At 37.1% G+C, this 14,331-nt stretch overlaps 1 protein-coding gene across 2 annotated transcripts in view; it reads left to right on the plus strand.

The window, feature by feature from the left end:
- LOC135078973 (chloride intracellular channel Clic) overlaps positions 1-14,331 on the plus strand; it is a 42,186-nt gene that overhangs the window by 18,137 nt on the left and 9,718 nt on the right. For both annotated transcript variants that reach the window (XM_063973580.1, XM_063973581.1), the window contains exons 2-4: positions 11,086-11,187; positions 13,428-13,592; positions 14,149-14,288. In XM_063973580.1, the coding sequence (XP_063829650.1) occupies positions 11,086-11,187; positions 13,428-13,592; positions 14,149-14,288 (407 nt within the window). The remainder of the gene's footprint in view (positions 1-11,085; positions 11,188-13,427; positions 13,593-14,148; positions 14,289-14,331) is intronic.

The following is a 14,331-nucleotide window of genomic DNA, read 5'->3' on the forward strand; positions in this document are numbered from 1 at the left end:
TGTCTAGTCGTACCTCTTACCAAAAATCATGTAACGGATATAAAATATGAGTAATTCAGTCTCGGTTTTTAACTCTTCCGCATGAAACTTCGACAGTTTGAAGATTAATTTCTTGTAAAATCGGGAGTCAGGAAATAGAAATTAATTACCTTCGAGCATGATTTGTTTTTGTGCAACAATGCAAGTCAAATGTTTCAAAAATATTTCTTCAGACTCGTATTATTTGAAGGTTTTTGTGAATAAAAAAGATAAAAGATTATAACTGTTTACAGCATTGTTTCATTGTTGACATTATTGTAATTTGATCTAAGAGTATAAAGCTGAAATAAGGTCAAGTGTCTTCTGAAGGTTTGTGATAAAACCTACTCTGCTAAAGTCGTTATTATCCATCCATATCCAGCATCAGTTACTTAATGTTTGAAAATGTGCAAGCATGAGCTATATCGTCTCCAATCTCACAACAAATTCTAAACTTATAGTGAACTGAACAACCAACAGTGTCTCGTCATCGGATCGCGCCAAATATTCACCAATTCACGATGATATAGATATCTCCAAAATGATCTTTGTCAACGTGATTGGTTCCAAAGACCACAATGGGGGAAAGTGACGGTGATTGGGACCACCACGGTCCATCGCTTCATCTCATCCAGTCGGCGAAAGTCGACCATTAGACACGCCGCTCGATTAACTGCCCAGACGAAATTTTATACCTATTCACAATTTTGTAACTCTATGAAACGAATTTGTAGTTTTCTTTTGCTTGGTTTTTTGCCTTTTACCAATTGGAAGCGACGCGTTGGCTTGGAAAAGAAATAAATTGTAATGGAAGATTCATCGACTGCCCCAAAAAATTGTCTTTTTTTGGTGTGAATACATTGTACTATCTGAATAATTAAGTCTTTCGTTTCGTTCGTCGCATTTGTGCAAGAATTTCGTTCATTACTAATAATTTCTTGTTTTGTTGCAGGTAAAATTCATTTCCATACTCCATCATGGAAGCCGACAACAAACCACTAATTGGTAAGACAATGAGTCAAATCGGCCTTTAGATAATGATGGTCATTCATTGTACTGCGAATCTGTGATCTACTGATAACTGCTAGAAGTCCGTCTTCCTCATTTACTTTGTGTTTAGGAAACCTTCTTATGGCACCGTTTAGATTTGTGTCTTATCCAGGAGAAGCATAACTGTTTTCATGTAACTCCTCTTCATCCAGAAAACTGGCACTTAAATTAAAATTCAACTTTATTGCACATTTTAGCCTGTTTGATCTTTTTGCTTCTTCTGTTTTTATAATTATTTCTCACGTAGGCTTTATCATCGTACGTAAAGTGTCTAACACTAAATGTGTTTGGCCCTTTATTTAATTTTGAACTAGGTACTTCTTGTTCTACGATCCAAAACCTAGTATTTATGAAGGCTCGATGGTTACTAATTTTATAGCTAACTCGTTGATGTCCAATTAATGTATTTCGTCAATCTTTGTGCAATCGTGTAGTCTTTAAACGATAATTTACAACGATTGCACAATCTTGCGCTAACGGCAATTTCTATGTATGGTCATCTGACATTTCGATTTTTAATCGATCGCCTAATAGCAGAGGGATCTAGAAACTAGTTAATGGAGATCTCAAAGCACGAGTCGCGGGGACATGTGCTCAGAAGGTCACCACTGCATAACTGCACATAATTACAATGGTAATTATTGTAATTAACAGCGTCGTGGCGCGAACCACAGATCCGATTACAGTTTTATTCTTGGAACACTTAGAAATTAACACTAGAAAGTTTTCTTTTGTTTTAACGTAAATGGTAATTTAGTGGACAAAAGGTATTGTTAGTGATGACAAGTCCATACTTTTGTTGTTCGTTCACTTCGTTCTGATTGTTGGGTTGGAGAATGTAATAGACAGGCGTGATCCGAAATGATTGGCAGATCAACGCAGATGTGTGTCGGATAAAACGTGTTTATTCTGTTGATTATACATTGTTATCGTATAAAAACAACGCTTGCTGTGTACATTTACGTTGCATAATAATAAATTGCATTGCACAAACAATAAAAGTATCTTTCTTTACTTAAATAATATAGATAAAAAAGCAAATAGAAACACTAAAAAATAGGTTTTTACACTAATATCACATTGTAAATTTCCTTTCGATTTAATAATTTTATGCAGTTTCTTTCTTGTAATTAGATATAATTTTTTACCACCGTTATTAACTGTTAAAAACATAACCCTCCTTCTGGCGAAGTCGGGCACAATTTGAATTTTCTTGTAACTCAATTTTCGTAATTTATTATTAATTTCATTAGGGTAATTTGATAAAAAAACTAATGCAAGAAAAACCGGAACATGTAATGATCATGTATTTTATGCACCTGCGTGAATTATATCAAAGATAAGGGTTATTAAAAAGGATGTAGCGTAGGGGAGTGGTGTCAGTAAGCAGAGGTAGAAAGAGACAAAAAGCATGTCAAAGCGCCGATCGCTTAGTATGCTGGCAGCACGCGACACACTGCCCTCAGGCTGGTTAGAAACTACTATAAAAGGCTCCTCAAACCCACCAGCATTTGATATTAACCTGTGTATTAACTAGCATCAATTATGCAATTTTCCATCTATGGCTCGAGCTTTAGAACCTTCTCGGCCCTTTACAATTTACAAACCTATTTATATTTTCTAGTGTATATCCCATCATTACCGCCACCTTAGGCCTTATATCAAAATGCACCTGCATTAAAAATACAACCATAATATCTGTTGATAAATTGCTACAACTATCACACACAACTATTATTTACCTTATCTCCATTTCAGCAGAATTTGTTACAGCTAATATACAACTACCAGTATAAAGGTCATCCTAGTAACAATTGCCTCGAGCGGGAATAGAACCAGCAACCGCAGCTGCCGATTCAGTCCAGTTGCAGTACGCAACCACTCATAAGTTTTTCGTCAAAAGAAAATATTTTAATATTGATAAGTCCACAAAAAGCAATGGAGTATTTTCTCTGGCCACGCGATTACAGAATAAAGTTAAATAATTATGTAATTTTATTTGATATCTATTTAATTTTAATCTTGACAGCCACTCAGGTGTTATGTTACTGTTTTTGGGTCGTTTCATTTTTCTAAAAAAGTTAAGATATTATGGCAATTTAACTTACAAAAAAAATTGTTACTGCTCTCTTTTCATTCGGGACTTTTCACTCAGCAATGACTGTCATTATTTGTAGAAATTAGTAACGTTTGGTCTTGATAGTAAAAAAAAATTCCAGTAGCTGCATAGGTGAAATTGAAACCACGAAATTAGCTTTCTGATTCGCGACGCACCAGATCACCTGTCTAATAAGAAAACAAAATGGGATTATCTTTGTAGGTCCAAAAATCCGCAAGCATCGACATTCTTGCACTACGATACTTATCCAAATACGGATATAATGTCATAGTCTGCAGGAACGGCCTCATTTCAAACATTTGTGCAAGCCGTCTGCACTTTACCTTCCTTTCCCCGAACGCGCGCGCGCACGCCAGTCTCGGTCGATTACGTGAGGTCGCGATCCTTTCTATTCCTAAATCTGGTACGATCCGGTGACATTTCATAAACACAAATCTAGAGCAAGTGACAGTTTATTTTTTAGCAAAATAGTCTGTTTAAAATGATGTAATAAATGGTCATTTTGATTTCCGTTAGGCAGAAAAGGACTTAATTAATAGACAAATCATTACTTCATCCAAAAACATACACCTTTCTAACTACATACTTCCTTCAATTAGTTGGTACAGATTTAGAAGATATAAATAAGGCGAAAGGATGATGCACCTGCCTGACGAAAAGCAACTTATCGTCGACGTCGTAAAATAACGTTTCAACTTTTCAAGCAATACTTGCAATATTTGCCAATGTATTTCCTAACTGTAGGAAGCTCACCATCATGATGAAAACGCCAAAAAAACGCTACAATACATTTATTTGATGGTATAAAAAACTAAAGTAAGAACTCTCTTCTTCAACAAACAAACATGACAATGGATGGCTTATTATAGCATGATGGCACCAATAAAATAATACGAGGAAAATACGAGTAATCGTAAATTAAGTTTTAACTTAAAACCATCAGGCTACGAGGACGATTGCTTGAGGCCATGATGTCATTGTCATCGCTGACGTACGACCATATTTACTTTATTATAAAGCAGCGAGATGAGATCATCTTAAAATATTGAACACTTGACTAAAGGGGGAAGGATTCGTTGAGGAAATATTTTAAAGGCCTGTAGGAAAATAAACATTATCCACTTGAGTCATAATGAATTCATGAACTGATAAGAGTATGTACAAAACCCTTTATTTTGAATGCCAGATTTTATCGTAAGTGATTCATTAGGAACTTTATCGTTAGCGAGGATTAATGTAATTTTATCATTATAAATCTAACCGTGATTTATTATAATAATTAGGTATTCTAAATACGTATTCGTTTAGGTTGATTTGACAATTACACTATTTTTAAAGATGAAAGAAATACATTTACTTTTCTATGTCTATATGTCTCGAAGCGCTGGTAGGGCAAAAAAAGAATGAGACATGAGTATAGGCTCCTTAAGAGCATTTGACGATTTGCAAGTGCTAATTTAATTAGTCTAAACAAATAAAGAAAATTTTGATTTTGATTTTATCAATGTCTAATTGGATCTAACTGAATTCTATTTCTCAATCTCCGGTTAATTGTTCTCTATAATAAAGTCGTCATCTAAATCTCTCACGTGTATTAAATTTCGCCACAAAAAGCCATTTATATCATCTCTTTAACCATAAACGATTTCTTGTTTACAAGGCTTACAAGTTCGATCACACGCATGTGATCATGTAGTAGAACATCTTCATCCCTGTCTTACACCGTTTATGGAGCTGAATCTCGGTGTTCTAGAAAAAGAAATACCAGCTAAAGCTATTTATGAAGCTATTGTGGATTCCTACAGGCTTCGGAATACATACAGTAAAAATTCCAACTCTTGGAGCACACTTAGGCATTCGGACCGTAAAGAAATCGTACACTGACGGAGCTAGGAAGATGATATAGCAGTACAAATAGCTAATGACAAAACAGAATTCGTAGCATGTAAAATTATTTCTAAACAATCCAAACAATGTTAAAGAAAAAAGAATGTGTCGGTAAATGTAACAAATTATTGTATGCCATCAAAATATGTCTCTACATAATGAAAATCATGTTATTTTCTTAAATATTATTTGCAGTGTTTAGAAAGCTTCGCTATTCTTGAAGCTACATACAACTTATTCGAAGAATATCCGAAGAATCTTAATTAGGCTATTTATCATTTACAATAATTTAATTTTCTTTACTTTGTATTGTATTACAATCCGTATCTTGACTGGGCAATTCCCCTAATATTCTGAATCTCTTCTTCATTGCATACCACCGTTAGGCAAGAAGCGCCATGCCCTGCCACTCACGTTCAGAATTTAAACTGCCCATTCATTCCTTATTCGACGTGAATCTGTCTTAATGAGATTCTTCGTGTAACGGTCTGAAAAAGCGTCTTCTTTGCAACAGAGAATGTTCTAAATGTTACGCCTATTTTAATTTAAACTTCTAATTGCGATAATGGTAAAAACGTTAATTAGTGCAAACACCTGCAAGTCTGCAGGGTGACATTATACTTGTCGAAGTTTATTTAGCTGTTTTATTTTTCTGTAAATTGTTTGGTATTTTGGGCGATTGGGCTATTTTTGTTATAATTGTTGTTATTATGCATGCCGAACGCATAAAACGTCATTGACCGTGTATTGTTGATTGACAGCCGTAAAATACATGAATATGTCGTCAATGTATGTACGACACGGTTAAGTTATAGTCGATTTTGAATAGAATCAGTGCATATGCATTGTGCGGCGAGGCTGTGGTACCGGATGGCGCCGGATTGTGCAAACCGCCGCACCCTCAACATCCGGAGCTGTGAACTTTTTTCTGACCTCGATACAATTGTTATACTTTAGTAGACGTCTTACTGAACCCACCCTTTGCAAATAAAAGAACTACGAAAAGTCTACAAAACGTTATCAGAGTTATGTAACTGAAAGTCTATTTTTCTACCCGACAGTAAAAACTACAAATCAAGTTATACTTAAACTGTATCTGTATTAACGTTGATTATCGTATTAGCCTTATTTACAAAAACATTTTGATAGACGATTTTGTTTTCATTTGACCACTAAGCGGAAAATTTTAATTGTTAATCGGTCGGACATTAATTGGACAAATCACTTAACGAAATGTAAATAAACGTCTTCCTCAAAGAAAGGTCTGTAATAATGTTGGCAAATACCTACGTTATTTCGACACGTGTTGTAAGCGTTTCGTTAGTGCACAAATATAAAACTGTCATGATGTCTTGCTGCGGAAGTGCACTTGCAATACTAAGTAACTTTCGAACATCATTGGATGTTTGCACGTGATCATACATCAGTAAAAGAATTATTGCTAAGGAAATCAGGATACTGGTCAAGTTTCACCGTCTTTCATCTTTCGCTTTTCATCAAATTACAAATGCCATAGAAATACAAGAGCCATGTAAGGCTAGTCGAGACGCCGGTAATTAGAGAGGTGGGCACACTTTCACGGTGGCTCCGCGGCCGGTCCGGGCTCTGGTCAAGTGTTAGTGCATTTCACTGTCGCGGGTCACTGCACCTCCCTACTTTATGTTGCAACTATCTACGCACTGGATACAACCTTCGCACAACATCTGTGTTCCATTCTATCGTAAGCTTATGCAAAAAACCAACTTTACGGTTAATTATAGAGAATTTTAAACAAGAAAAACAAAAAATCCAACCAAAAAAGGCTTCATCGATTCAAGCTTACACCGTCATTCTTGTAAATTGAAAATTACTCAACATGTTTCCCATTTCGCATACTTAAACGACATTTTTATTACGTTTAAATATTCAACACAGCGTTCACTCGGTCAATCACCAAGCGAACCGGTTAATGTTGTTATAAATCGTGTCCATCTTCAGCAGCGCAACGTGTAAACGACGTGCATTAACAGCGCTGCGCTATTGACAAATTGGTGGCCGCTGGACGCGGTGGCGCACGCGGCCGTGACGGATTATCAAGTTTTTTCGCCGCCATCTTAGCTAAAATGGCGCGTCTTGCACTGCGCGGGAGATGTATGTGCTGCTTTCGATTTCACGAAACTGAAAGTGCCTATGTTCGGGTGATGTCGTTGACTCTGATGTTTGTTTGCCACGGTTGGTTGGTCCTTTAACGTACGCCGCTCAGACTTATCCTATCGTGCTAAAGTGGAATGCTGTAATTTGGCATTGCGATTTATATTGTTTTTAGCCTGTCTTCGATGACGCGTCGCGCATCGCCGACCATCGTGACTACTCTTTCGTTATACAGTTTCTTGTTGACTTCTTTGTGAATAATTACATATACTACGCGTTACTCACTCATCTAGGCGTCTTGTCTTTCATTTAGTATGCTTATTCACATTCAAGCGTGGTTCTCGGAAAGAAATGCAACCGTATTCTATATTTTCTTCGTACTACAGTAGGCAGTTACTTAATACTTGGCAACGTGTGTCAAATTATATTTATAACGATTATATTATTTTTAAAATATGAAGTTATTATGCAATGTTTATTCGAATTTAGATGCGTACGGTACTACGGTTGGTGTAGTACCAAACTGATGAATTTTTCATTAGTCATAAGCGCTGCCATTCTTCTTCCGCCACATGGGTATTGGGCACACTAGAAAAAGGTTTAAGAACTTTGTAGCACTAAAAGTACTCTCTTTCTTGAAAAAATCTGTTAGGAAAATTCGATGAAAGAAAGTTTCAATACAATATTAAAAAAACATTTGTTTTCTACACGTTTCTAATTGAATAGCACTGTATTCCGTTCTTCTTTTCTTGTGAGCTTTGTAATTTGATAATTGATCTACTCATCATAATCTGCCATGGCTTAACCAGGATCATTAAAGCATAGATTTAGAATGAAGCGTTTGGACGTCCATAGACAAAATTTTAAACCAGTTTCTGGCGAATTCATGGCTAAATAACCATCACTCCATTAACACAGTTGTCCAGTTCTACTGTGTACTGTCTTCGCAAATTGATAGTTTTCAATTCAGCGTCGGGCCGTCATGTTGTTCACCGTGCATGGATGTGGGCACGTCGCGCTCTATCGCGCGCCAGTTTCTATTCCACTTGCCACTGGCGGCTGTAGTGACACTATGCTTGTGGCTTGTCCTATGCAATTGGAATATACTTTATTTCTTGGTTGTGACTTGCGATCTTCAAAACTGATTTGTATGTGTCTAACTCCATGATCCGTTTTTCATTGACCGCTACATCGAGTACTTCTGAATCATCTCTCAAAGAATTCATCACAGGGACTAACTGGGATGAGGGATGACTTGTTATTAAGTTGAGGTCACTTGCTTGCGATACGAATCTTGCGACAAAATCTTTTCCGCCAAAGCGTGGACGTCTGTGTTAAAAAAGAAAAAAACAATCTACCATTGTTTATAAACGGAAATTGTTAACATTCTCCTATTCCTAAATATCACAAAATCATATCCACCCAGCATTCCGCGGTGCGCAGACGCATGCAAATGAAAACAACATCAACATTATTCACCATTTCATTTAGCGCTGCATTGTGACAACTCGCCGCACCACTCCAAACAGTTTCTTCAAACAATATAGCTTAGAAAATATCGGTTAAATGGACACATTTTCATATAATTACGAGAGGCGGTCGCTTGACCGTAACGAGGATGGTCCGATTAGAAAATGATATGAGAACATCTGAACCATATAATTTATATTGCAATACATTTCTCTGAGTTGCCAAGAAATTGTGGTGATGGAATATGAAAGCCCCGTTTGTCCATCAAACCGACAATAACAACCGAACCGACACAGTTATCGCTCAATCTAAATAATGTGCAAGCAATAAGACGAACTGTTTAGTAAAAACAGGAAAAAATTAGTTAATAAAAAACAGTTATGTTAACATCATCGACATAATGAATTTAAATCACTCATAAATCAAATTATAAATGAGCATAAGTAACCAATTAAGATTGTTATCGTATCTTAAGAATTTCACGATTTGTGTAAACTGCATTGGTTACGTTTTCTATGTCCTAATTTTGGAATAAATTAATATCCATCTGTCATGATTACTACTAGTATAGTTAGTTACATACTAATTTTGGGTCTTAATCGAATTATGTAAACTTGACTAATTGATAAACAAAACAAAGATAAATTCATATGCTTTGTTTTCCAATACTTTTAAGCGTAGAAAGTATGTGTCAGTACTACTGACGCATACTTTACTCAGTAGTTCAATCAGTGTTGCAAGAGTTGCAACACAGAAAGCCCTTTGACCTAGAACAGCACATTGTTCCCGCTGAGTCACGCGCGGACTTGACAAAGCTTTCATAATGCGCCTACGCATAATGTAGAGCGTATGTAAGCATGTTTAGCAACATGTTATGGCTTGCCTACGAAGTTCTGTGTACCATGGACTAGGTGAAAGTCATGGTATCCTTCTATTGCAGGGTGTTTTCTTGTCAGTGCATTGCAAATTCTCAAAGAATTGGACTCTACATTCAATGTTTTTATAAGATTTCCCGAAGTCTTTTCTTTCAGTAAAACTTGTTCATAATGTGAGTGAAATACGTAGTTTTATCTTTTTACACCGACTAAATTATTCAGTATTATCTTACCCTATAATCATCAGTGTCGTAGAGAGATCAAACATTTGTTGTTTTCGTTGTAAGTATAATTCCATTTCATGTTTGGAAAAATGTTAATCGACATCATTGCAATTACAAACTCTGAAGTAATTACACAGCGACGTGCAACTAATGATTTCTAACTATCTCACAATTAAAAGTGTAAGTTAAATGTGGTAGAGAATACCTCATAAATAATCTTTCGATTGTAGCGACGCTTACGGCACGTAAGGAGGACAACAATAATACTGAGCAGTTGTGTCAGTTGTCCTTGTTGAAAACGAGAGTTGTTCTAACAATTGGCTACGGATTCACGCCAGACAATAAGAATGGCCTGATGAATATTCAAAAGGTTTCGCTTAGTAACTGATCGGCTCGTTGTCACTTTGGTAATATTACTGCAGAGGTTAAAACAATCATGCCGCTAGTATGGTAAATACAGCGGATCAATACATTCGTTTTGGATTTAGATTAGATGTCCTAATATCCCAATTTTACTGCTGTTCTCGCATCGAAAAAGCAGTCACACATGCATGAACCACACGTTACGAAGATCTCAGATCACATCATTCATCATCATCATGACCATATAGGAATTTCCTCATTTCTAATTAACAAGCTGTTATGATCATTATGAGGCGGTAAGGTAACACGTGGCTCTACGTAATGCAGGTCAAATATTACATTACTCTAATTCCAAGTTTCTCAACGTGCGGAAACTTAGACGAGGCTAATTAACAAGTATAATTAAACGTACTGGACCAACATCATATAATGTGAATTAAAAAGAGCAGACACCGAGTAAATGTTCAATCTCGTAAAACTAAATGGAATTCTAAAACGGAGTCTTAAAAACTAATTGCATTTGGACAAAAACAAAAATTAATTAACATTTTTTCGTTTTGGCTTGCATATTTTTGCAGCTGTCAATGCATCCATCCATATTCCATCTTTATGATGTGTCGTTTTTTTTTTCTTTCTTTGCCCAACTCTAACTCTTTTGCATGTTTTTTATTTCTAACATAACGTCAGTTTCATTATGATCATCAATTATGGCTTTAATATTGTTCTTGAATGCCTTTTGACTCTCGTTCTCTGTTATATCAGGATTCAGGAATTGTCTTCTGAACAACATCTTCTTTGCATTATTTGTAGTCGGCCCCAGGGACTGGGTTGTCGAAACATTTGTTTGGGCAAGCTCTAAGTGCTTGGCCACCGTGGACCACTACCTTTCCTTTATATTTCCTTTTTAACAACAATAATATGCTCATATAAATGTGTGCCATCTTTTCAGGCATCGACGATCGACGGGCGACGGAAAGGCGCGTGTTTGTTTTGCCAAGAGTACTTCATGGACCTGTACCTGTTAGCGGAACTCAAGACCATCAGTTTAAAGGTCAGCTATTGATGTTTTTATTAAGTCAGACGTAATTGCATATTTTTCCTGTATAGCATCATCATCGTCACTTCATAATAAGGCTCGGTTTCTGAATTGAGGTGATTTACTTGAGCGTGTTACTGTTCATCGTCCTTGAGTAGAAGAATAGCAAGTTCAAGCTGGAAATCTCGATTCAGAAACTGGGCTTTAGCAACTGGCAAAATTTTAAAAATTGTTACATTTAATTTTATGCTGCAGGTTTGAACAAATTGAAATATTAAGCAAACATTTAACCTATCTTTAATCTAACTTCATGGCTTCGTACCGTTTACCTGAGATTAGCTTTATCTAAATGATTTCACTGTACGCTACTTACGCAAATGCAAAAGATAAGTTTTTAAGTTGTACTTGTAGACCACCCAGTGTAATTAGTAGCTAATTTTGAATTTTAAAGTTAGATTTCTTACTAGTACACTATTTCATATTTGAATAATTTTGTTAGTTCTGTTGCTGGATGATTCTTTTGAAATGAAATTAGCATCGATATAAAAGTTCTTGTAAAAAAAATATATCGTAATTTCAGAATGTAATTTTCCCATGGATTCGCGGTCGATATAGCGGTATCTAATCTCGACACTGATGGTGTAACCGCTTCCTTCCTTGCGATAAAGGTCCCCCTTAAACCATAACCAACATTGTACAAGGATGTTACAGCATACAGCTTACTTACCAATTCACCATCATACAAATTCATGATACTGGTGGTAATGTTTTTTGGCGCCAGATGTCTTTGTATAGAAAAACTAAACAGTGTGTTTAAACTTACCCTAGCATGTCCATCATTTTGAGTCAAGTAACCAGGGTCGTGAATAGACATTTTGTGTGCAGAAGATGGAGCCTCTCTTGATTCTTCAATGGAGACCCAATTTTTTCTGTGGTCCTAAAACTACTAGTTAAATTCAAACAAGAGAAAGGCTGTGAGTTGTCACGATCGAAATCCGACGTGATCTCGACGAGGCGAATGTCAGGGGCCGGATAACGGCCCAGCGGACTGATGGCTGCTGAAATGAGACAGTCGTAGGCCATAATAGTAGGCTATTACTGCCCTAGACACCGTTGAAAATAATGTAGCTTATTCTGCCCCAGACTTTATGCACGAGTTGCTTTGTGCTGTGGCTTTGGTAACAGGGACACGTTTGAACTAGGGAGATACAAGTAATAATAAATCACTTCTCAAAATACCAAATGAAGTAGTCAATAAAGCGACTAGATTTAGACCAGTTATGGTTGTGCCCATGCATGATCAAATTACAAAGGAAGATGGGAAAAGTCTGGGACAAGTAATGGCGACTGTAGAACGAGTGACTAACCAATAAAGAACTACTGAGTAGTTGGTTGCCAAGACCCTGAGGATATTAAAAAAAACACATAACTATACACCCAAAATGTTAAAGAAAGGATTTAGCCTACTGATGATATTATGCGTGTCTCGAATTAGCGAAATCTTCTTGTAACTTTTTGCAAAACTAACAAATTCTTTCTTGAAATTGCTACGAGAATGTGCACCGGTATTTATGTTGGCAATTGTGGTCTAATTAAAAATAAACTGTCCAATAAACTAGTTCGTTGGCCTTTCATTGTATCTAACTGCAATCTACATCGCGTAATGTTTTGCGTAAAATCAAATTGTATACTAAATAACTCGATACTAGATACATATCTATGCACTAATTTTATCGTGCATGATTCACGTTCTTTCTTGGCTTTAATTACCCAATTGGTGCATGATTTTTATGTTAGACCATTTTTCTCTAAACCAGAACTCTTAAAAGTAAGCTAAAAATTACAGTCATCGTACTAAGCAAATTGTTCGGAAAAAGGAAAAAATCAAATAGGTATTTCTTTGTTTTTGTTAAATAGCCAAATCTTATCACTTCTATCATCTAGATATTATGAATTGATCTTTAAAATTAGAGCGGGAAAATGGCTGACCATGATCTCATCCACCTGATCAAGGTCAGAATATGCTGATTGATTTTGACATCTCCTGGTAAGATGAAATAAGTTTTCTGTCGGACTATTCGGGAATCATTGCTTCCTTCAGATGTAGTGTGCAACAAGACAATAAAATTTTGTACATTACCAAGCTCTCAGGCCGCTACCTTATGGAAATCATGGGGGATGTTCCTCAGTGGATGTCCTATGGCTGAAATGACGACCAAGCTTTCAATTCTCAAACATGTCCCATCTCGTTGCAGGTGACGACAGTAGACATGCAGAAGCCGCCTCCAGACTTCCGTACCAACTTCGAGGCCACGCATCCGCCGATCCTGATCGACAACGGGCTCGCGATACTCGAGAATGAGAAGATCGAGCGGCACATCATGAAGTCGGTTCCTGGAGGACACAATCTTTTCGTACAGGTAAGATTTGTAGTAGACGAAGTCCATGCTTAGAAGTTAAGTTCCCACCTCTCGTTACCACCGCTGCAACTCCTGTGTAGCCAGGATCTACAGCTTGACCGCCAATAAAAACCCAACCAGTGAAGGTCAAGTTTGTCCCGTAACACATCGATCATAAGTTTTCTCTCACGTATATGATTACGTTCTTGTCAGACTGTTGGTGTAATGTCATGTCCTCGAAAGAAGACACAACAGTACTTTTAACCGAAGATTTTTTTTATCCTTTCATCGCATATTTTACAGAAGTGACATAGCAAAATGGTTAATCGGTTCTTAACTCTGTTATATGCAGATAAGATGCACGCCAAGGGCTTCATCGTTGTTGTAAAACATGATTGGCTAGATAATGTTTCAGCTAAATGACGTCCACTACTGGACAAAAGTTTCCCCCAAGGATTTCCACAACGACCGGTCCTGCGCTGTCCACATCCAGGTTCTTCCCGCGACCTTCACCAGATCGTCGCTTCACCTGGATGGCTGGATATCATAGTCTTAATCCTTAATCTTCCTTCTCCAGGACAAGGAAGTGGCGTCGCTGATCGAGAACCTGTACTCCAAGCTGAAGCTGGTGCTAGTGCGCAAGGACGAGCAGAAGTCGGCGGCGCTGCGGGCGCACCTCGCGCGCATCGACGCGCTGCTGGAGCGCAGGGCCACGAGGTTAGTGCACCCACCAATCGTCAGAACCACCATGGGTCCTAGC

This window comes from Ostrinia nubilalis, chromosome 15 (genome assembly GCF_963855985.1).
Source record: "Ostrinia nubilalis chromosome 15, ilOstNubi1.1, whole genome shotgun sequence".
Taxonomy (NCBI): Eukaryota; Metazoa; Arthropoda; class Insecta; order Lepidoptera; family Crambidae; genus Ostrinia; species Ostrinia nubilalis.